We start from the raw sequence: 25,116 nt of genomic DNA, 5'->3' as shown, positions 1-25,116 counted from the left end.
TGATAATTCTACAATTTCCATCTAGTAATGGCCCAATACCATTGTCACTAATCTTTTTTTATTCCTAATATATTAAAAATGTATTGTCTTTATCTGTGCTGGTGATAGATTTCTCCTTATTTCCCTTTGCTTCCCTTATCCATTTTCTACAATTCCTAGCTTCTGATTCATTGCTATTAACTTCCCCTTTCTTCCATTTGTATGTGTGTGGTGCTTCAATAGGGCCAGTTTCACAAAGCTGAAAACAACTGACCCAAGTCAGCTGGGAGGAAGCAATTATATCTACATCTACCTGGTCTGACTTTATTCTGCTTGTACATTATAAATGTGATCAACTCATGATCAGTACTTGTACCTAAGCTACCATTAAAGAGAAACTGATCACAGAACTAAAAATTATCTGTTAGGACAAATCTAACTGTGATGGCAGCAACACTTTGAGTTAGGAAACTCATCTCTAACATTTAGAAATTTCAAACATGTTTCAGTACGGAAAGCATGAGACCTCCAGCATGTCACTCAAATTTAAGTACCCCATGATCTTGCTGGGCTTTTTTCCCAACACATTATAGATAGATGCATAAGAAGGTGGCCATCCTGTTCCCTATTGTGACTGGATGGTCAGTAGCAGACAACTTATACCATATCTTGTGATTCATCTATTAGGACATTGATCCATAAGCATTCAAGATCATTTTCTTCCAAGTTATCAGTGACTTGAAAACAGGTAATGCCATTTTTGAGAGTGTACCAGGAAACCACAGATCCACACTATAATACTTTTGATCCACTATTATCCATCCATGCTACTTTTCTCACTGCAGATTTATTCTGACATTAAATTGTGCATAAAACAAGATGTAATTGACAGTTCAACACAAGAGAAGAGAAAGTATATCACAAGAAAAAGTTAAAACGGCTATTTCAGAGCTTCACCAAAAATAGTCTGTCATATGTATCTTATGCTATATTTACTGTGCAGCAGTAAGCTAGCTTTAGTGCAGGTTACAGTGAAGGTGATATCAACTCATTTACTATTTTTAAACAGTACTATAATACTTTTTTCTTATATAGTGCTTTTTCTTCGTAATGTATATTTAGAATCCACCCCATGAGAATTATCCATTATTAAGGGGTTTTTTGGACGATTTTTTTTTTTTTGCTGTTCCGATAAACATCCTAGGATTGTGAAGACCTTTGTGAAAACTAGCCTAGGAATGTGCATGCTGAACACTACCTTGAGAACTCTCCAGGCCGATACTACCAGCTACAGAACTTTCCAAGGAAAACTGGAACAGTCCCAGGGTAGCTATGGAGGATAAAGATCACTTCAACCTGTAGCACCCCAAATACTGCTAGGTACTGCCCCGCACTTTCTGGTAGACACATCTCTAGCAGATAGAAGAAAACAATTGATCCAGTTACTAAAAAGTGAACTAAGGAGAGTTCACGTATCTTCCAAAACAGCACATGAGCGTATCACCATGCTGGCGCATATGAATAGCAAGTGCCACAAATGTGTGCAACTCCCTTAGTCTACATAGGAACAACACAAAAATAAGTTTTATAAACTTTGCTAAAATCTGATTTGTAAATTACACTGAGGTTTCTAAGATGTTAAAATTGATACTGTCCCTTTAAGCCCACTTACCAACTACAAAAATATCCAGAGGCAAACCAGAGCATTACTGTGACACCTAATGTTAGAATACAGATACTACATGCATGAAACAAACAAGTGTAATAGAATTCAAAAACAAATTTTCTCCTTACCTGCTTTGCTATTTCTCTTAAACAGGCCACTCCTCGTTCAAAGTTAGGAAATACTACAGAGCCATACTTCTGGTATTCAGGGATTGGTCGGATTTTTATTGTAACTTCTGTAACCACTCCAAGGGTCCCTTTAAAAAGGAAAATGATCATCATTTCAATGTCACAAAAATCTCTCTTGCTTTCTGACTTAACATATATGATTTTGGAGTATTTTCATACTATCCCATAAGTGAGATACCTTAAGAAAATTAAGTCACATTTGTTAAATGTATTTTAAAGCCTGGAGTAGCATTTTTATTGGGTATCATTTCACTAGAAATTTATTTTTTCTTTCTACATAAACCTCCAATTAGAAGTTGACAGTTAAGGCAACATTTCTCAAACCGTGGATCAGATTTTTTTCAGAAAATGATCAAAGCTCAAGATGTCTAAAAACTAATAGTTTTAATGCAGTATTCTGCAAAAGCTCAGCTGGTTTAGTGCATTTACACCAAGCTTTGCAGCTGTTTTTGACAGGCTCTAAATAGAACTGTCAAGTAAGGAAAACAGGTTGCCATATCCAGCTGTGCAAGACAATGAGGTTTAAAAATGAATATTTTCCCCATTCTACGCAGTGATTTGTAGTGGGGGAGATCAGGGTGGGTTTTTTATTTATTATTAAAAGATTTGGATTAGGAAAGATAGGTTAAGACAGTTTGAAAATCCTTTAACATTAGGACTCCAAACAATTTAGGACAGAAAAGATTTCTTCAGGTAACAAGTTAACTAGTTCAAATTACTGAAGTTAACCTGAAGATCATACAAGAGATATTGGAGGTCTGGTAGACTAGTAATGACATAACTTTTCAAGTCTTTAAACTGGTTATGGGGAAGCCATCACAGAGTTTGACTAACTGTTAATGGGGGGTTATTCAATGTTAGAATGCCATGATGGCAAAATGGCAATATGTGGTGCTAAAACCAACTCAAACTAGTGTTGTAAGTATGGTTTTAGTGTCTTCAAACAAATTGAAAAAAAGTTTAAAAACATGTAAGTGTATCTGCATCCAATGCACTTGAGTCAGAAACTTGTCAGCACATGTGCCTCAACTATCTTTGTTCCTGGAGGCAAAGCCGTAAAAGCCACCGCCCCTCTCTCTCCATTTTTTTACACCATCTAATACCTCAAATAGTGGGGGAAGGTGGAATAGTCATGGAATGTATCTGCATACAATACATCACAAAGAACAAAAAAGTTACTGTACAGGTAAGTAACAGTTTTTCCCCTTTGAGTGATTGTGCACATATACATTCCACTGTGACTCACCAACAGTTTCCTTACAGGGGATGGGACTTTTGATTATTTGAAGAGAGACTGCAGTCAGAAGCACTGCTATACTGACTTGCTGAAGTTGGCACTGTCCCAGGAAGCTTGAGTGAGTGCAGAGTGTCTGGAAAAGGTATGTACTGGCAACTGCATTGTTGGTTTGCAAATGTCAACTATTGGTATGTTACTGATGAAACGTAATAGGTCCTAGTGGGCTGTTATTCTCACAGGAGGGGAAAATTTAGCTAGATTATAGCAGAGCTTAATGCACTCAAATACAGTGAGATATATATTGGGTTTAATGGATTGCTCTTTAATCTTTTTAGCAAAGGCCATAAAAATTCTAGGAAAGGATCTGAAAGACTTTGTGAAGTCCAGGTAAACGGACAGAGCCCTCTCAACATCCAAAGTATGAAGCTCCTCTTCAGCTCTGCTAAAATGAGGTTTTGGAAAAATACACCAGAAGGTGAGTTGTCTGAGGTGGAAACAGATACATAAACTTCAAGTGTGGCCTCAGAGAAACCTTGTCTTTGTGAAACATTGAGAAGGGGGGGGTTGGCTTACAGTGCCTGGAGCTCCAGTACCCTTCTTGCATAACTAATTGCTAGCAGAAATGCAGTTTTCATTCTTCTCGTCAGATATGGACCTTGCCATGCCAATTTGCTGCAGCCTCATCAGCGAAGGGCAGAGCCCTCAGACAACCACCAAATCTGGTCAGAGGGCAGTCATTAGTGATGTGAGACATTGTCTTTGGCCACAGCTGAATGTGGGATCCTCTCATTGGCCCCAACGGTTGGAAGGCTGCCTGCACATTGACCCTGTTCTGGACTGGTCTGTTCAAAATCCCTTCAGAACAGCCCATAAATGGGGGAAATCAAAGCTGGGTACACACATGGTTGGGTCAATTATAAACGACTGGTTTCTGATGTCAGCTGCAGATCATTCTTCACACCACATCAATACCTCAGAGAAATCTGGGTAGGGCAAGTGGGCCCACAACAGCATGCTTTTGGGTCGTTGAAGAGGTCTGTGTATAGTGATAGTGGTAGACTTGGGTTTGCCCTGATCTTTTCAACAATTCTGGCTGTAGCAACCAGAGGGCTGTGTGGAAGAGTGATGTGGCTTAACACAGGGAGCAACGTGTGTAATCGCCCCAGTTATGATGTGCATGGTTGAGTGCAGTTGTGTGTCAACCACCTTTACATGAGACAGATGGAGTCAGACCAGAGCACAGCATTCTGCTGCAGAGTAAGAGAGCGCTAAACCAGATGATTGGCGATTTTGAGAATTTGCTCCCTATAAAGTGCTGGCCAATTTGCCTAAAAGGTTGTTACATGTCTTCACCTTAGCCACAGTTTTCCTCGGGTAGATAAGATATGTGAGAAATCTATCAAGGGTTACTCCAAGGTAATCAGCAAACCACATTCAAAGTGCTTTCTAGAGCTGAATCCTGGGTTGCCTGAAAACTGGCAATGCCAAACAGTAAGCTGATGGTGCCAATGCAGACTGCAGTGAAGATACAGGAAGAACTGATCACGTTTTGGTGGCAGGTGATGCAGACAATGCCGATGTAGCTGAGGCGGCTACAATTAGAATCAGACAACGTAGAGTCCAGCAAAGGGAGACAAATCCTTTGCTGCATGAAAGGCTTGTGACAGTGATGGCACTAACAATGGAGGTAAGTGTACAGCCACTGGAGATGGAACCAGATCCAATAATGCTAGGGTTGACGATCTCTCCAGTAAAGCAGAAGGCACGAGTCTCGACAACCCTGGCGGATGTGGAGCCTGAGTGTTGGTGCTTATGACCAGACCTCACAGAATTAGATGACTTTTTAAGTGTCTTTTTGTGGGATGAGGAGCACGCTGTATCAATCTCAAACAGTTCTGAACAGTGCAAGGAGGCCACACGACAGCAAGATTTCTCACCCAAAATTGTCTTTGGCGCCTTGGCAGCTGGACATGAACTTCTCATGGAGACTTTCAGTCATGGTCAGGCTCTGAGGAGGGAGATGTTGCCATTTCGAGAAGATAAATTTTAAGACAAAACTTCTTATATTTCTTTGTCCTAGTGGGGAACAATCTACAGCTAGGACATATGTCCCTCACCTAAACAAATTAAGCAACTTTTATGCTTATCAGTGACAGGGATAACAGCCCTGCACATATCAAATTGTTTAAATCCAGGGGATTCTGCATGGCAAAAAACCTACTAAAACAGTTCTTAAACTAAACTAGAATTGCAGTAAAGTGAACTATAACTATACAAAGAAGAAAATCTCTTTTCTGAGCTGGCTAACTGAAGCTCAAAGGCAACGGGGAGATCCAACTCTTGCTACAGGTGGTAAGAACAAACAGAGGGAGGCCACAGCCACTCCCATTTTATGCCTTCTGCTCCACACACAAGGATGGCAGAGGCCATGCCCTACCGAATGGTACTGATGTCAAAAGTCTCTGACTTGAGTACACTAGCCGCACACACCTGTATAGTGTGAAATATATATGTGCACAGTTACTTGAAGGAGAAGTGGCTTTTAACCTGCAGTTTCAACAAATTTAGTAATTAATTAGATTGCAAACTCTTCAGGACAGCAACTATGTGTCTCTATATATAATTTGTGCAGTGCCTGGCACAGTAGGGATATAATTCTGATTGGGGCCTTTTGGAGCAACTGCATGACAAATAATGAACAAACTGGAAAACATGGAGCATGCAGTAACAAGTCTATGGTGTAAGCAGATGGCAAGTTTAGCAAAATCCCACAAAAAGGCTAATAACTAGACTAAGTTGGAATGTTTTTGGAACTTCTCTCCACCTGATATGAGTAGCTTCCATTCATCCTAATTAAGAGTTATAACAGACAAAGGGGATGATAGTGCACTTCTTATGACTTAAAAAGTAGTCAGTATGAACTTACATGAAGATGGAAACAGAAGTGATAGACTTTGGGAACTTTTAGATCACGTATAGAATTTGAAGAAAATGTGTTTTGTTCTAAGAACTTAAACCCTTCAGTTCTCAGAAATCCAAGGAGTTCTAAAGACTATTATTTGAAACAGTCACCTCCTCTGTATAACATCTGAAAAAGATTCTCTTTCACTGTAACTTATGGCAATTTTTTTCTGTGCAAAAATTTAACAACATTTGCAATACGTGTTCTTCAGGAACTTTTAATTTAAAAAGCTTTTCAGAGTTTTTGGTTACCTACGGGACTAGTATGGACACCACCTCATGGAGGATATCCTGCAGGAGTAATTAATATGTACCAACTTTACCTTATATTAGGCTGTTTAAAAGATTACTTTTTGAAAAACAAAAACAAGGAGAATAAATAAAAGGATACCGAACAGGAAAAGAATGCACTACTGGACAATTTTATTCATCTGCCCATGCGAACACTTCATTTTAAGTTAAATTTTTGAGTACAAATTTTTCTCGATGCACATGTGTAATATATTACTTACTTCCACTTATGCATGAAAATGGAAATATTCAACACAGCAACCTGCCTGAACAAAGCCAACTAGAATGATTTAAATAATTATAAAGAGATACAAACCCAAAGGACACAACATATTAAGAACTTTTTGAAATGTATTGCATCAATTTGGCACCATGTTTCACCTAAATGGGTAAGCCAAAATTTAACTATGAACATTTGATTACTCCCAAGCAATTTTAAATATGAATAGAGTCAGTTACATCAAATATCTTTAAAAAAACAATATGTCCTGCATTAAGTAACATGGTAACAGCAGGTTAAAATAGAGATTTCATTACTGCATGACAAACACAAACAAGAAGATAAGCTCAGTATTGTAATGATTAACATTTTTTCAGATGTGTATCTGGCAATGATTTGTAAACCTATTAGAATTTCCTAAAAGCTTGAGTTCAAAAATAAATTGATTATAGTTAGAGACACGAGGCTTGTTTTGAGCATGCTTTTTTGTGTGTTTGTGCAACACAACAATAAGGCTGTGACGAGAGCCACAAAGTGGTACCAAAATAAAGAAAGGTTCTTGCACTGTAGTACTTACTACCCATTAAGTGAAAAACAATGTTTTGAATAAATAAATCCCAAAGGCTTTCAAACCATTACAGAAACTGATGTAATCTCACAAACTGCATCTTAATATTACTTTTGTTTATACCTTCAGATCCCATAATGAAATGATGGATGTCAGGTCCTGTTGACATGCGAGGTACTTGACAGCTTTTTTCTATTATTCCTCTTGGGGTTACCATTTTTATATGAACCACCTGTTTAACACATTATACAGTGATGACTATACATTCATTCAGTATTTAACACTCTAGTAATTAACATATATGGATTAATATATTCATATTAGAATTTCCATTTACCACAAAATACAACTTAACTTGATGTAATTATACTATAAAATTTGGAAATCCTATAAATTACCCCCTAGAAATTTTGTGGCGTAACCTGCTAGCAACTAATAAATCCAATACAATTCAGTTAGCCAGTGAAAGCACAGATTCTTCTCATTTTTTGCCAAATCAAACTTTTCTCTTTTGTCCCTTGTGTATGCCACAGTAAATCTACAATTAAACATTTTGTTGGGTTTCTCATGATATCCTAGCCTATATCTTCCTTTTGTTTATGTCTCATGACTGCGTTGGTTAACTCTCACATATAGATATTTACTATATCACAGGAAAATAGTAGAGAGAATGAATTTTTAAATTTAGAATCCCAAAATCATTCTCTATCAGATATAGCAATTTTAACATAGTTAACTTTGGCTTACAGAGGAGAGTATCACCATAAAAAATTATTTCCAGTGGAAATGGAAAAAAATCCACATTTATTGCAAATGCATTTTTACATAGCAGCTTGACTACAAAGCAGAAGAACTCCACTACCTGTAAACATTTGAACACTTATTTTAAGTCTACCATGATAGCAGGAGATTGACAATCCAGATACAGTGCTAAAAATCCTCCTTAACCTCACTATATTTGTTTTTACTCTAATGTGTCCAGATTGCTTACTGTACACCTGTATTTTTTATATAAAATTTTTATTTCTTGCTATATCAGAATTAAATAAAATAATGGAGATAAATTTTTACTGTAAGAGTTTTCAAAGCCAATAAAATAGGAAATTTGAAAGCATCTTAAATTCAACAAACTGCATTGAAGCCTCAATGCAAATTTAAGACTCTTGAAATGTACGTGTCGCTTAACAATATAACCCGATGGCTTCTCCTGAGCTCTTCATAAGACCACGAAGACAGTTTCATAGCATGCATATTTACATAGTAAAGTGCACTTTTATTTAAGCAGTTTGTATAACACAACAAAAACATTTAGATATTTAGATAGCTCAGAAACAGAAAATAGACTCAAAATGAAATTTATCTGAAGATTTCACTACATGCAAATACATCATTATTAAATATTTATTATGCAAAGTACCAAAAAAGTGATTAAGCCACATCAGCCAACTGGCTATTAGTAAACATACCACATTCACCAATGTTTTAATGGACTACCAACCCAGCAGGTAGGTTGCAGGACCATCATCAAAAAAAGTTAAGAGCTAATTGTTCACCATTTTTAAAGATAAGTACATAATTCAAATATCAAGTAAATATACATCTGGTGCTGAACTATATTTACATTTTAACGGATTAAAATGGATTTGAAAGTTATTCTTCCTCCAATGAAAGACTGTTTCACGTGCCAAAGTTTAGCTTGATGCAAATTAAGGTCTAGAGATACCCAACCATTTGGCATAACCCTTCCCTGCACACGTAAGTTAAATAGAAGGACGCCTCAGTTACCAGGGCACAATCAGATGTCATATCTTGATAAAAATTCATCTTTGTTCGGATACCGTAGATGTTTCAGTCCTGTAAGGCACTACTAGACAAAAAATTCTGGCAGCTACAGACGATGTACGCCATCAAAATATTTAACCTCATCTTGTACAAAACGTTTTTCCACCTCCACTCTCCCTGCCCCCATGCCTACCAAAATCCCAGTTAGTTACATATTGGCCCATTGGTATGAAAGATATTCTGTTCTAAAAGTGATTTTTTTAAAAAATAGGGCAAGGACTCTGGCCAGCTGAGATTGACAGGAACATCTTCTTTTAAAAAAAAAAAAAAAAAGATAAGACAACCCCCTCTCCCCAAGAAAGCTCTTTCTTTTACAACACATAACACAGCAGCAATGACAAAGAAATTCAATGAAGCTTCAAAACAGAAGGTGACAATACTTTATATAAACAGTTTAGTCTGCCTAATTTTTCTCTCCCTCACACACACACACCCCCATATATATAGCAGAGAGAGAGTGGGAGATGCATAGTAGTTTTTAAATTACCCTTATATTAAGGCTGCTTCAAATTTGGAATAAGGCACTTCCCTTTAGTAAGCAATGAAGCTATAATATGATTCTGGTGTCACTACTGTAAATGTTTACTAACATTATTTATGAGAAAATTTACAGCAATGACGACAGAATGATATTATAGTTCCACTGTTTGCTAAAAGGGAATGCTTTATTCCAAATGTTAAGCAGCCTTAATATAAAGGTAATTTAAAAGAACTGCTATACACACACCCCACTTTCTCTGTCCCAATTAGGACTAATTTACAGAAGCCTGAACCGAAAGTTTCAAATTGGAGGGGAAATACTAGATAAAAGGAAATATTTATAAAAAATTACCAGATCTTCAATGTTTCCGTAGATGTTCTTTTTCATCCCTGATGCGCGTGTGGCCACCCATCCTCCAAGGGAGCTAAATTCCATAGAATCTGGTTCATGGCCTGTACAGTAACCACTCTCACCAAGCTAAAGATAGAAAGCAATAATCCACTGGTGTAAGATAATATGTTGATTACTAAACAAAAAACAGACTAATTTTTTAAAACATTTTAGATTAAAAACCTACTAACGATAGGAAGAAAAAAAAAATAAGTACCTTGAACCAATATTATTCAGGTACAGAGAGCCAACTCTTTTGAGATTTAAATATAAATTTGATACAACGAAGTGGTTCTGTTTCTACTGTGCATATGCTAAGCAGTATATTATACTATGAGGCCAGTTTTCTCATCATCCCCCCCCCCCCCCCCCCCCCCCCCCACATTTTAAAACAAAGACCGCTATTGTTTCCAAAGATGTGATTCAAATATATGTGTAGAAAGATAACTAAGTAACTTCCAACTTCACTTAAACATTTCCAATAAATAAAGCACTTAATCTTTTGTTCTTTCTATCCTAATGTGATGTGCAGTAGAGGTCTGCAGAAATTCTGAGCAAATTGCTTGTATTTAATTCTCTCACGAAGGAATGTGTTTTAATGCACAACCATCTGGTTGGGCTTCCTGTATGCAACACCAATGACAAATCTGTAATGCAGATCACGCATTCCTGTACATTAAATAGTTACTTGTTTCTCATTTTTCTATATTAGCTTGGCTCTGCCATCTGTACAACACGTGAGTGTGATTGAATCCCCTTAAAAATGCAACACCAAAGCTGTCCCACTGAAATAATGTAAAAAGCCAAGCAATCTTGTGTTGAATGGTACAGACCCCACCAACTGCATTTACTATAGAATCATAGAATCATAGAATATCAGGGTTGGAAGGGACCTCAGGAGGTCATCTAGTCCAACCCCCTGCTCAAAGCAGGACCAATCCCCAATTTTTGCCCCAGATCCCTAAATGGCACCCTCAAGGATTGAACTCACAACCCTGGGTTTAGCAGGCCAATGCTCAAACCACTGAGCTATCCCTCCCCCCCATACTTGAGACCATCTATTTGTGTTGACCAATTTGATAATGATCCAGTTAAACGTTTGACATTTTCAAGTATGCTATCTAGGCAACAGACAGCAGCTATATTTGTACACACATATATGTGTGCATGTGCACACGCACATGCTTGTGTGCACACACACTATTCTGTCTGAAAACACTTTAAAAACATTAAGGTTGCAAAGTTAACCACTCAAAAGTGGCACTCAATGCCAGAATTTATTTTGTCTGCACAACCTTAATTTGACCTCCCCCTTGTGTGTATGCTTTATTTTAGTCTTTAATTGCATGAACAAACTGTTTTTTCCCCCACAGGACTGCTGTCTCAGTGCACAGCTGTTTGGACAGTGCTCAGTGAATGAGCAGCTATTCAATGGATGATATAGAAACTGAGGCAGAGAGAGATTAGGGTCAACACTTAACACTAATTTTGGATGCCCTATTTGAGATGCCAATGGCCTGATTTTTCAGAGAAATTAGCATTTTATAGCACATCATTTGTTCAGAGCACAGCTTTCAATGACTTTAGATGTGGTGCTGAGCACTCGGCACTGCAAGCCAGAACCTGTGTCAAGCTGGGAATTCCCAGAAGATGAGGAACACACTATTAGTGGTCATTAGTGAAAATTCTGGTTTAAGTGACTTGAGTACCGTCACACAGGAATTCTGTGGTGGAAGCAGAAGGCAGTTTTCCAAGGTGGCATTCAACTACCTTAACCACAGGACCATCCTCTCTCTTCCTCATTTCTCCCCTGCCTCATTTCACTGCATACTTTCCAACTACTCCAACTAATAAGGTGAGGGTCCTTCAGACAAATAGCTTCCATCAACTGTACAACTAAATAAGGCAGAAGACTTGGGAAAAAATGTGATTATTCATTACGATGGCCTTTAATTACATATACGTGGAGTGGGTGGGGGAAGGGGCAAGTTAAGGTCAAAAGGCAACTTTAATTCTGGTATTTCCTAATTTTTGTTTACTTGAGTTTGCAATCTCAACGTTTTTTAATGTAGTTTCTTGCATGTAGTCCAAGTTGTTTTTCAAAACCATAGTGAAAAAACAAAATCTATGTTTGTTCAACAAAGTTGGAACCTTTAAATCCATGAGCTCTGCCACTTGAGCCAACAGAGCAAGTAATAGCAGTAGTAGGTTGTCACCCACTAGAGGAAGGTAAGGCGTGTTTTGCACTAGGCTTCACAGCTATTTGTATACCCCTGTGGAATTTTTTTTTAATAAATATAATGGTTTTATTTTTCTGGAATTTCATTTGATCCAGCAAAGAGTGAGGGATGTGGCGGGGGGGGGAGGGGAAGATGGTTCCTACACCCAGGGGAGAGTGGCGTGGCAGGCCCGGGGGGGTGAGGGGACTGCAAACCAAATCCACCTCACATGATGGGGGTATGGGCAGGTCAAACCTGAGTGATGCTGCAACCCTGCTGTCTGGTCCTATTATCTCCTGAGGACAGGAATAATAGGACCAGATAGCAGGGTTGCAGCACCACATAGGTTTGACCTGCCCACACCCCCATCATGATGATGGGAAGGTGGCCAGGCCAAACCTGAGCAGTGCTGCAACTTCATGTGCCAGGTCACAACATCCGGTACAGGGAGCCAGGCCCAGCACCAAGCCACAGGAGCCACTGCTGAGGGGTGAATTTTTTCAATTAATTTTGTTTTATATTCTTCTTTTCCTTTTATTGAGTGTTGTTTTGTATTTGCTATAAAACCCGGGGCTCTAGCTATTGGCAGAGAAGCACTGAGACTCCAGAATCTTGGGTTCTATTCCAGGTTCTAAAGGGATCATAGGCTAATTGCTAAACCTTCTCTCTGACCCCCTTCAGCATGTCTTCCTCCCGATACCATCCTTCCCTCCTCCCAGTAACACTTCTCCACGCCTGGCTCCTCACCCCCCTCTTTATTTTGTTCAAGCTGTTCCAATCCTCCTTCTCCTCTCTGGGTGCCAGCAGGGGGTACTTTAAGCACAAGAAAGTCTCCCTGCGCTCCGCTCCAGTGCCACAGGGCTCCTGGGTACCTGGAGGTGCAACTCGTAACTTGGTCACATTTGACCAACTCTGATGCAAGGAAAAACCCCTCACCAAATTTCAAGTCCCTGCTCCAAAGCATGGAAGCTCCACAGCTTCTCAACAAAATGGTTAAGATTTTTTTTTTAAATGGGCACAACAATGCCTTTTCCCCTAACTTGTTCTGAGAAACAGATGAATCCTTTTTGCTGACATTTTCCAGAATAATTAAATTTCAGCCCAAACAGTTAAAAGTTTGGCAGAGTAATAAGCAACTGAGAACAGGGTCTTGTAATAGAAAGTGTTAGGCAACTTAATATTTTAAAAAATCTGCCTTGCTCATTAACAGATCTGCAAAAGTCATTTTAATGGATTATATAAAAGTCATTTTAAAAAACCCTATAAAGTCACATCTTTCTATTCAGCATTTGAGTTTCAATATTTTCATAGTTTCAATATAGGTTTGACTTGGCACACAGGTTTTCAGCTCCATTCAGGTTTCCTCTGCCCTTATCTAGACAAGCATTGCCACATCTGTCAGCCTGTTCATTTTGTTTCTAAAGATTTTAGTTCTAAGCTAAAAATAATTAATTTAGGAATTAAGTTTGAAAAGTAGTTTCCTTTAAGAATGAAGCCATTCTAATATTCAAAATTGTTATTCTGAAATGGCAGCTATTTAAGCCACACAACATTATGAATGCAAGTTAGCTACCTTTTTTTTTTTTTTTTTTTTTTTTTTTTTTAAAAGTATGACATCTTCCAACTCCTCATTAATTAAAATCACGACCATGAAAAACTGCATTATTAGACTCCAAAAAAGTATCTAACTTTCTCTTTTTATAGAGCCAAAAGGTAGCACTATTTCTAATACTTTTGCATAGAACTTTCAGGCAATTACGCATACAATCAAAAGGGGAAATTAAACTCAAAATTCTGATACTGTGGGTTTGGTGTACCCATTGCCACTCTTTGAGTGCACATCTGTGTATCAGACTCCTCTACCCTGATCATTTTTGAATATGCAGACCCTGTGGAAATTTTTCAAATGTGTTTAAGTTACTTAAGCATGTTAGAAAAATGTACCTCATATCAAGCCATGGAAGACTCCAGACAAGATTGAAAAAAAGGAGAGATGGTGCCGCACTACATTGTCCCTTCCACCCCCTCCAAGTCCAGCAGCCACGAAGTGTAGATGGAAAGTGTGGAGTGTGGATCTGTACTAAAACTCTATTTGAAGAGCTACAGTTCCCAGGTGAGTAACTCTGCTCCTTCAAATACAGATCTGCACTCTTGGGAGATTCCCATCTAGGTGTGGACTGAGCTGCAGGCAGAGCATTTCCATAAACTGGGACATTCTGAAGGCACGCCTTGGATCTAGCCAAGTATGCCATGTTTCTACCCAGGATTCTAAGCACTTGGACAAGCATTAGGAGGAAACAGCATGGCCCTCTGCCCACCACAACCATAAATAATCCAGGGGATTTATAGAATGTTTTGTCCTATTACGGCCCCTTTCAGCATCTAGCTTGTGTAACCTGACTTCCCTAGCTGCCAATGCATCTTTAAGGAAGACTATTATAGATAATCCGATTCAGACAAAAGTCAGTGACCGCACTAGGGATTAATTTGGTGTCAGGTTGTACAGAACTAACGTACACTTAAAGAGGACTGTATAAGAAAGGTCAGCAAAGAAAGGATGGAGCTTGCTGGCTCTCCTAACTGAAGTTATTGTTTCAAGGAACAGTCTACAGACACAGATGACAGAACAGTTTCCTAATGATCCAAGAGTCCCATCATTTGCCAATATCTCACCTGCTCTGCACCTCCAATCCCTCCATCTGTCCCCTTGCCCCATTCCCTCTCAAGATCCTCTTTCACTCTTCTTCGGTCTCTGCTCTCGCTTCTTCCTTTCAAACTACAAGCAAGATCTAGTAGATACATCCTGAGAAAGGCCCTTGATTCCATCTTCAAGTATTGTCCCACATATCTGCTTTCATTCACTTTAAAATAATCAAACAGGCCATTTACAACTTCCAAGTTTCCCCTCCTCTAACTCAGTTTTGGATACACTCTAATCAAGCTTCTGTTCTCTCCACTCTACTGAAAATTCTCTCCAAGGTCTTCAATGGCTTCTACCTAGCTAAATCTTAAGGCTTTACCCCACATTTGATCTTTTTGCTGTTTTTGATAACTGAACACTCCCTCCCTGCTAATTCTGTTGTTCTTTGGCACTATTTCTTTTACCCTCCTCTCACCACTTTCTCTTTCACCATCCATCTCCTTCTACAGTTCCTCTTTAGGAGTCCCTCAAGGCTATCTCATCTGCTCACAAGGATTCAAGTTTCAGAGTGGTAGCTGTGTTAGTCTATCAGCAAAAACGAGTCCTTGTGGCACCTTAGAGAGACTAATAAATTTATTTGGGCATAAGCTTTCGTGGGCTAGAACCCACTTCATCAGATGCATGGAGTGGAAAATACAGTAGCAGGTGTCTCTCTCTCACACACACACACACACACACACACACACACACACACACACGAAAAGATGGGAGTTGCCTTACCAAATGGGGAGGGGGGTCAGTGCTAATGAGAATACAATGAACAGTAGAATATCACGGGAGGGGGAAAAAAAAAATCACTTTTGTAGTCATTCATACTGTTAATTGAATTTTTTTCCTGGGATGGCTCACTGGCATCTAAAGCATAACAAGAAATTATCTCCACTTTCCCCCATTCCTCTATTGCTGTTTACTCAACCCAGCCCTATAAATTGAGAGTCAAACTCCTCTCTCCCTTTCTCCCCACATATCTCAGCCATGACCACATATGCTGTTTTGCCTCCTCAAGAATCCAACCCTTCCTCTCTGGCTTGATAGCTAAGATGTTGATTGGTTCTCTGGCCACCTCCTATATTGATTACTGCATCTTTTTTCCTCTCCATCCTCCTAAACCCCGATCAGTCGCCCTCCAATTCATCCAAACTACAGCCAACTGTATTTTCCACTGCATGCATCCGATGAAGTGAACTGTAGCTCACGAAAGCTTATGCTCAAATAAATTTGTTAGTCTCTACAGTGCCACAAGTACTCCTTTTCTTTTTGCGGATACAGACTAACACGGCTGCTACTCTGAAACCTAAAATTATATAGTCTTCACCCACTGTTCTAACACTCACCACCCCATGCTAAACTTGATTTCACCCACTGGTTCCACCTTGCACACTGCATTACATCTGATCTTGTCTTTACTTTCCAGGCCTTCACTGCAGCCTACATTTTCAGAACTTTTCACCAACTCTCATATCTGCTCCAGTAGAGATACCAGCTTTAACACCTTGTTCATTTCCATCTCCCATCATTTTTTCATGCTGCCCTTTTCATGTGGTTGCCATCCTACCATTTCCTAAAACTTCTGCCAAAGACTTACTTTCTGCAATGCTGAGAAGTAGTGAATAAAAACTCTGTTATTCCCTCCTCTGTGTTGCTCAGTGCTTCTTCCCCCACCCCACATCTGCCCTTCAGAGTGTAAGCTCTTGTGGGCATGGACTATTTATATATCGGGTACAATGCTGAGCACATTGTGCTTAAATTAAAAATAATCAAAACCAGAACACCTTGGTTTTAGCGGTCTCCCCCTTTAGTATTTTCTGTTATTAACTTAATCACTGATATTTTAATAAGCTTGTAATAAACATATTTTTATTAAACAACTTAATTGCAAGTTTAACACATTGCCTAATTCTGTATTCCTTCATACCCAGGAAATCATAGTGAAGTCCCTAACATATATTTAATGTGCCCAAATATATTTAATGTGCTAAAACCTTACCATGAATACAAATTTATATTCAGCACTGACCAGATTGTCAGCCAGAGCCTTATATTACTGTGAGGAAAATTTCCACTGAAAGGTCAATTCAAAATTCCATTTCCTAGTCAAGAAGCAGCTCTGAAGGAAAAACTGCAAGAATTTTAAGTTTAATGTACTATTTCAATTTGCAAGTTATGAAAGGCAGCTGCAGCAGGAAAGGGATTATGATGCCATACTCTAGAAGGAGGAAAAATTGTATGGCATTTAAAGGATGGAATAGTTGGTGAAATATCAGAAGTTACTAGCCTAGAAAAATGTCATTTAAATTAAGGGAATATGCTCTGTGCATTTTAATTCTAACCTTTAAAAAAAACCAGAGATTTGAAAAGGTTAAAATATTACGTCAAGTGATAAAAGAGGATATAAAAATAAGAGGCATGAAAGGCCATCCCTCTCACCAGCAACAGTTCTGTTGGTAAAGTCTCTGACACACACATCTCTTTGGTAAAAGCTATAGTACCCCTTACCCCTTAATAAAAAGATGCTCTTCAATTAAATTATTAAATTCCTTTATCAGAAGTCTTATTGTTTCAGAATCTTTTCTTACAGGTGTACTAAAGAATGCATTTATGCCTTAAAAGGGTGGGTTTCTTAAGTCAGCAATTAGTCCATTCCATGGCATACCTGTAGTTCATTGCTCTCTTCCATGTTAAGGAGGTTCGGCAGCTAGCTTTGGACTCCCACTTGCTTTATCATTGGAAGTCAGTGTACCCCCAGAAGGTGTTAAGCAAACATCTGCCATCAGCTGTACACAGTTGAACACAGACCCTGAAGGGTGCTGGGGCTTCTCAGAAAACATTGCTACAGTTACATCTTTATTAAGATTAAGACCAACTTTCTGTTTAAACAGACTGTTAAATGCTCTAAAATCCACATGATTACTTGGATTGCCTTGAAATATGGTGTGCCTCGTGGCAGAATGGGGCTTGACGACTGAGCAAATTTTGGAGCCATTTGACCTCCAGGTTCCCAAGATACACACACCGCCCTAGTTTTTTTTAAGTTGATACGTTTTGGCAACTTTTTTCATGTATAGATAGAGATGAAGCCAGGACTGAGATTATTGCACCAGGGCAATATTGGAACATTATTTTTTGAAAAGAAAATAAATTACACCCGCAAATCCTCAGGGAGAGGGGTGGGTGATATGGGCGGAGGGCGCATCCGGTGATGGACAGGACACCAGGAAGGGAGACATGGGGGTGCGTGATAGGGGGTACAGGGAAGGACAGGGGCCACTGTAAACCCCACATTCTCCCCTCTGGTGTGTGCCACAATATGGGAGCCTTCTGAGCCCTTCTCCCTGTGTGCACACACCAGAATCTCAGTGACCCCTGCCCATCTACTGGAGCCTGACCAGGTGTGGGCTAGAGCAGGGATTGCCTTTCAGCAGGTCCAAGAGTCTCTTCCTACCCTTCCCTGTGATCTGGGAGCTGTGGATCCCTGCCCGTGGGGATGCCTGAATCCCTCCCCATACCCGCGTCATGTGAGCGGAGATCTGTGGACCTTATCTAGGGAGATCAGAACCCCACTTCCTTTGTGTACCAGGATCCAGATGGCCCCAGCCCATCTATTAGGGTCTACTGATCTACTTGAGATATACTGAAGAAAAGCTGTATGTAAGAACTAGGTAGTATCGCTACTTGTCCAAAGGAGCATCTGAACTGAGAGAAATGAGTTAACTTATAAAGCGAGGCCAAAACTCCACCCAGGAACAATATTACAATCTACCCCTGGAAAGAGTTCTCCACTTGCCCTATGACTACTTCAGAATCATTTCCAGACATTAGAATGAGGAAAACTTCTCTCCATTACAAGAGAGTGCAAAGACAACTAATTCCCAGACCCAGGATTTCATTAATCTCACCTTAAATTTGAGAGCACATATCAGTAGCTTAAAGTTAAACATTCTTACAAGAACACTTAATTAGTAAGATCACCATTAAAAAGCCAAGAAGGGTAGAGTTTAGGTTAACTTTACAAGAAACTCAAATATCTGAAAATGTGTTTATCTTAACTATGTATTTCCAAACTACCTTAATTTTCTCCCTCAAAGTCACCAAATCTCCCATCTACCTGGCTGGATATCAAATGTGTAATGCAGATTTATATATTTACTTTCATACTTACATGTATTTGATACTAAGTGTGATGCCTTGCAGCCACACTTTCGCTCAAATGGAAGCACATATTGCATGCTAAAAATTGACAGCTCACTTTTGGGATATTTCACATGGGATTTGCATCTAAGGTTAGCAAGGATTTTTCCAATTAAAATTTAACAAATATCCAGGGTTAGACACAGTCCATAACTTCGGATATAATTCTTACAAATTTGGTAAGCATAAATGGTAAGCAAAAGTGGGCATGAAAATTTGTGTAAGAATTAGAATACAATTCAATAACTTAGATCAGACACCTAAAACAACTTTAACTAGGTAGGAATAATCAACCTGAAACAAGAAATATTGCAAATTTAATAAGAAATTGACAATACCTGTCTTTCCAAATCTTGTCCAATAATGCCAGCCTCTATATGAGCAGTTAAGTTCTTCTCATCTATCCAGAGAATTCGATTCTGTTGGTAAAAAAAAAAAAAAAAAAAAAAAATCAGACGTTAGACCACTACAGTTCTGCAATTTACTTATAAGTGACCTTGCTTCGCAAAGGATGTTTATACATTAGCAAACTTGTAAGTTGTAATTTCCCAACAGTGTAGCTCCACCTATGGTGGCAGCAGCAGAAGCTGAGTAGACAAGACTCTGGCATTTTTACCTTCATGTCATGTAGTCTTGTCTACAATACTGTTTTCATGGTTGCTACTGTAAATGAAGATGCATCAGTGGTAAATTATGGCTGAAAAGTTTGCTTGTGTAGGCACAGCAATGTGAAGCAGAAAAACCAGAGAGAATGAGGTGTCACAAAATTCTGGAAGAAGAGGAGTGTCCAGGAGTTTCATATCTGGCATACAAGGATTTAATTATCTTGAACGATCTAAATTTCAGTACCTAAATAAAAAAAATTCTGGTGCAGCCCAGGATTAAAAAGCTAATTCAATTTGGAAGCTCAAATTCCATTCCTTCATGCCCCTGCCCTCTTGTATTTTACATCAGGATGACAAAACTATAAGTGAGGTATTTATCAAGGTAAGTTCAAGCCTAGCTCAGTTTAACTTAAATTTAAATATTTAAGTCACTGAGCACTATAGTTATTACTTCAACTGGTGGACCATGCTCTACATTCACTCCAGAATGCACAAATGAACGTGAGAAGGAGAAGAGAGAACGCCTCAGTACAAATTCATCAAACTCTAAACTAGCTAGTCTGACAAAAGAAAGGATTGGGAAAAAATAACCAGAGATAAGAATCAGAAGTCTAAGCCAAGCCAGAAGAGTTGGTGGAGAAAAAACTGGATCAGCAAATTCAGTCAGACAGCCCCCGTTACAGGAGGAATGGTATCACAAGAGCTTTGCCCCCCGCCCCCCTTCACCTAACAATAAGAAATGTAAGCCCATTGTCCAGGATGGCAGAGAAAAACATATGAGGAGTAACATCATGAAGATGATTTGAAGACACAGAAAATGGTAATTTTTTTTTAATCATTTGCTTCAAGATGTCAAATATACCCGTCTCTAGTATATTACAATAAATGTAGATGACTTAATAGTTCACTAATAATAAAAATCTAAGTAGTAATTGTACTAAGTGTGTGTCTGTTGATCACCTGAATGAAATTAGATTGTTTTTGTAACTGAATATTATAAGGATAGTAACATTGCATCTTTGCCATACACACAGGGAATATCTACCAGGACTCTGTACCAGTACCACACAGTGTCAATGTGTCATGGCCCGAAGCTTTATTTTTTATTTTTTTTTAATTTTTTTAGTTTTATGTAAAAATTAGTTCTGATGACCAAAAAATCACAGATGTAGCCCAGAGGTTAAATCTATAGGCTTTCTTGAAGGTGTGGGGATCTCAGCACTGCTGAGCCCCAGGAATCCTCTGAAAACCAGTGCCTGTTTGAGCCAGCAAACCTTTGTAACAGAGGTAAAGGGGGCTGAACTGCCCCAGCCACCTCAAGCTCCTTCAACGAAACCCATACTTTCTATTGGAGTCAAACTCTAAGGAAAAGGTGATCAGACAGTGTGACTATGCATAGAACACTCTTGAAGAACCAGTTGCTTACCATAGTAACTTTTCCCTCCCCAAGCTGGCTCTATGTAGTCACACTTGTGGAAGTCTAGAGAGAATGACAGGCCTTAAGAAAGGTGGGCTGAGGAGTTCTCATTAAACAAGGACTGGGGAACTGCTCTCTCAAAAAAAGCATCAGATCCACCCAACTGTGTTGATTTGCAGCTTTCTATGGTAGAAACATTACTGAGGCAGGTCTTCAACATTGCTTTAGCTTTAAGACCATGAGGTACTTTGGCACTACAAGAAATTGCCGTTTTTTAGACAGATACCCAAAGGCTACAAATATCTTGCTGACTTCTTGATTTCCTAAGTGCTTTGGTTTTATCCAGATAACTCAAAGCCTTTTTGACGTATGCAATAAGGAACGTGGCACCCCAGGCCAGTAAGTTTTCTTCCAAAATCTGTGATTGTGAACAAAGGGTTCGATTCACATGGGTCTCTCACCACTTTGAGAAAGACATTAAGCATGACAGGATAAGGACACAGTACTGCACCAGAATGTAGTTGCCCTGTATGTGGCTTTGGAACCTTCGAAGGGCTTCACCACTCTGATCTGCAAGAGGTTGATGCTGATTCCTTTCTATGCAGTTCTATGTGAACTGCACTGTTCGCTATTTCAGATATGCTCCCCACCTCATCAGGCTGGCTGAGTATGTCGGTCTGGAAGAGATATAGGAAGACCCTTGTGGACATTCTCTGGGATCATCCACCATCCAAGGGAGTCCAGGACCTGGTTTGGGATCAGCATCTATCTTGCATACATTCCTGTTGTGGTTCTTCACCATGAGGAGAACCTTCTGGAGACGCTTGATATGGGATTTTGCCAGGGGGTCATTTCTATATATTAAACTAGGAAGCCCAGTGGCTGGAGATACTAAGCTGTGGATAGCTGTGTATTCCTTAACAGATATCAGGTTCTGGATTTTCTCTCATCTGTCCAGCGATGGGTAAACTTTGGCCATGTATGCCTATATCCATCCCGGCTGAGCTATCTCTGTGGAAGGGATCAATGAGCTTTTCTTGGTGTTTATCACAAAGCAATGCAGTTGAAGCAGCTCCATTATCCATGTTGTGGCACTGTATGCTGCTTCTTTGGTGGGAGCTCTGTTCAAAATGTCATCCAGGAAAAGACTGAGGAGAGTGCTCAGAGATGCGAGTCTGGTCCTGACCAGACGAAAGGCCGAATGGCAGTATTTTATACAGGTAGTGGGCCATCCAATACGCAAATCTTCATGGACATTGGTGACATGGATGTATGAGGATATGTAGATCTGCTATATCCACTGAGACAAGGAATCACCTTGGATGGGGTGCTACTTGTTGAGGCTAGGATCTCCATCCTGAATCTGATCATTTTCATCCATTTGTTCAGTCATTAGACATTTAGGAGGGCTCTGACTCCCCCATCCCCGTGTATGTTTCTAGATGATGAATATGGAGTATAGCCCTAAAAACCTTTCTTCTGAGGATATCAATTCTGTTGCTCCTGTGTTTGCAAGTTGTGAGATCTTGTTTAGCATTAGCTTGCATTTGGTAGGGTTGCTCGAAATAGGTGATTGGATAAGGTGAGGTTCTTTACACATGCAGCTTAGTTAACTGATCTGTGGAGCTTAAGTTAATTGAATCATTCAGTGCCTCAGAAAACAGATCTTTATGCATGTTATATCATTGTTCCTCTACAGTGGTACTCTTTGAAACAAACAGTGTTTAAGTTCTCTTTAAATGGTGTTTATTGCAATGTGTCCTTACCAGGATAACAGGCACCTATTACATGTTCAGAGTAGGGCTGTCAAGCCATTAAAAAAATTAATCACGATTAATTGCACTGTTAAACAATAGAATACCATTTAAATATTTTTGGATGTTTTCTACATTTTCAAATATATGGATTTCAATTACAACACAGAATACTAAGTATACAGTGCTCACTTTATATTTTTGATTACAAGTATTTGCACTGTAAAAAAACAATATTTTTCAATTCACCTCATGCCAGTACTGTAGTGCAATCTCTTTATCATGAAAGATAATCTCACAAACGTAGAATTATGTACAAAAAATAACTGAATTCAAAAATAAAACAATGTAAAACTTTAGAGCCTACAAGTCCACTCAGTTCTACTTCTTGTTCAGACACTCAGACAAACAAGTTTGTTTACATTTCCAGGAGATAATGCTGCCCGCTTGTTATTTACAAGGTCACCTGAAAGCGAGAACGGATGGTCACATGGCACTGTTGTAGCTGGCATTACATGCCAGATGCATTAAAGATTCATATGTCCCTTCGTCTTCAACCACCATTCCAGAGGACATGCGTCCATGCTAATGACTGGTTCTGCTCGATAACTGTCCAAAGCAGTGCAGACTGATGCATGTTCACTTTCATCATCTGAGTCACATGCCACCAGCAGAAGGTTGATTTTCTTTTTTGATGGTTCGGGTTCTGTAGTTTCCGCATCGGAGTGTTGCTCTTTTAAGACTTCTGAAAGCATGCTCCACACCTCATCCCTCTCAGATTTTGGAAGGCACTTCAGATTCTTAAACCTTGGGTTGAGTGCTGTTGCTATCTTTAGAAATCTCACATTGGTACCTTCTTTGTGTTTTGTCAAATCTGCAGTGAAAGTGGTCTTAAAATGAACAACATGTGCTGGGTCATCACCCGAGACTGCTATAAAATGAAATACATGGCAGAACGCAGGTAAAACAGAGAGGGAACATACTATTCGCCCCTAGCGAGTTCAATCAAAATGTAATTAACGCATTATTTTTTTTAACAAAGGTCATCAACATGGAATCATGTCCTCCAGAATGGTCGCCAAAGCATAAAAGGGGCATATGAATGTTTAGCATATCTGGCATGTAAATACCTTGCAATGCCCGCTACAAAAGTGCCATGCAAACACCTATTCTCACTTTCAGGTGACACTGTAAATAAGAAGCCGGCAGCATTATCTCCTGTAAATGTAAATAAACTTGTTTGTCCTACCAATTGGCTGAATAAGAAGTAGGACTGAGTGGACTTGTAGGTTCTAAAGTTTTACATTGTTTTGTTTTTGAGTGCAGTTAAGTAACAAAAAAATCTACATTTGTCAGTTGCACTTACGCAATAAAGAGATTTCATTATGGTACATGTATGAGGTGAACTGAAAAATACTACTCATTTCGTTTATCGTTTTATAGTGCAAATATTTGCAATAAAAATAAAGTGAGCACTGTACACTTTGTATTCTGTGTTGTAATTTAAATCAATATATTTGAAAATGTAGAAAACCATCCAAATAGTTAAATTTCAATTGGTATTCTACTGTTTAACAGTGCAACTAATTGTGATTAATGTTTTTAACCGTGATTAATTTTTGAGTTAATCGTGAGTTAACTGCGATTAATCAACAGCCCTAGTTCAGAGGGATGTCCAGTTTGTAGTTCAGACAACAATATTTTTCACCTTACTCTCCTGTTTCACTGATGATATCCGAGGTCCATATCAGATTTTCTATATTTTAAACAGATATGTTAACTAATCAAGTCACAGTAAATTCGTTTACAACCTGTAGTTCTCATTTACTGTTAATGCAACTGGATGACTGAGAAGAGCATCATAGCACAATTAATGACTTAAAGTTGCTTTTTTTTCCTTGACCAGAGGTTCCCAAACTGTGGGCCACAGATCACTTCTGGTCCGCGTACGTGAGCACTGCTGTCTCTGCTCCTCAATTCCACTCCATTCAGGATGCCTGTGAAAGCAAGGAGCAGCTGCCACTAGGAGCAGCTCTTTTATAAGAGAAATTCTCTGAGCCAGGTTGAAAGAGAAAGCTGCAAGCTTCCCTGCCACCCGAAGTGTCATAGAAAAGGAGTCAAAACCCAGTCTTTGCTCCCAGGCCAATGAAGTGCTCTGAGGAGTGATGGAGAATGGAGAAGCAAGCCAACACAGCTTTGCAAAATGTTACAGAACACAAAACTAGATTAAAAATAGGATGTCTTTTCTGAAAGGTAGCATTTGATTATTGCACAGCCACAAAACTGTTTTTACAAGTGTACAATCCCTCCTACCAATGGAAAAGTAGTAAATACAGAAAACAAAGTTTCAATAGCACTAAGCATGTGACAAACTTGAAGTCTCCTTGTAATTCTGCAACATAGCATATA

General features: G+C 39.0%; 1 protein-coding gene across 2 annotated transcripts in view; it reads right to left on the bottom strand.

The window, feature by feature from the left end:
* The window catches only part of AGPS (alkylglycerone phosphate synthase), a 161,874-nt gene that overhangs the window by 80,000 nt on the left and 56,758 nt on the right, over nucleotides 1–25,116 (bottom strand). For both annotated transcript variants that reach the window (XM_043524751.1, XM_037913198.2), the window contains exons 8-11: nucleotides 19,270–19,350; nucleotides 9,785–9,910; nucleotides 7,234–7,342; nucleotides 1,774–1,901 (exon numbers count right to left, since the gene is read on the bottom strand). In XM_043524751.1, coding sequence (XP_043380686.1) covers nucleotides 1,774–1,901; nucleotides 7,234–7,342; nucleotides 9,785–9,910; nucleotides 19,270–19,350 — 444 coding nt within the window. The remainder of the gene's footprint in view (nucleotides 1–1,773; nucleotides 1,902–7,233; nucleotides 7,343–9,784; nucleotides 9,911–19,269; nucleotides 19,351–25,116) is intronic.

Source organism: Chelonia mydas, chromosome 11, assembly GCF_015237465.2.
Source record: "Chelonia mydas isolate rCheMyd1 chromosome 11, rCheMyd1.pri.v2, whole genome shotgun sequence".
Lineage (NCBI taxonomy): Eukaryota > Metazoa > Chordata > Testudines > Cheloniidae > Chelonia > Chelonia mydas.
This window is presented reverse-complemented; position numbering and strand designations above follow the sequence as displayed.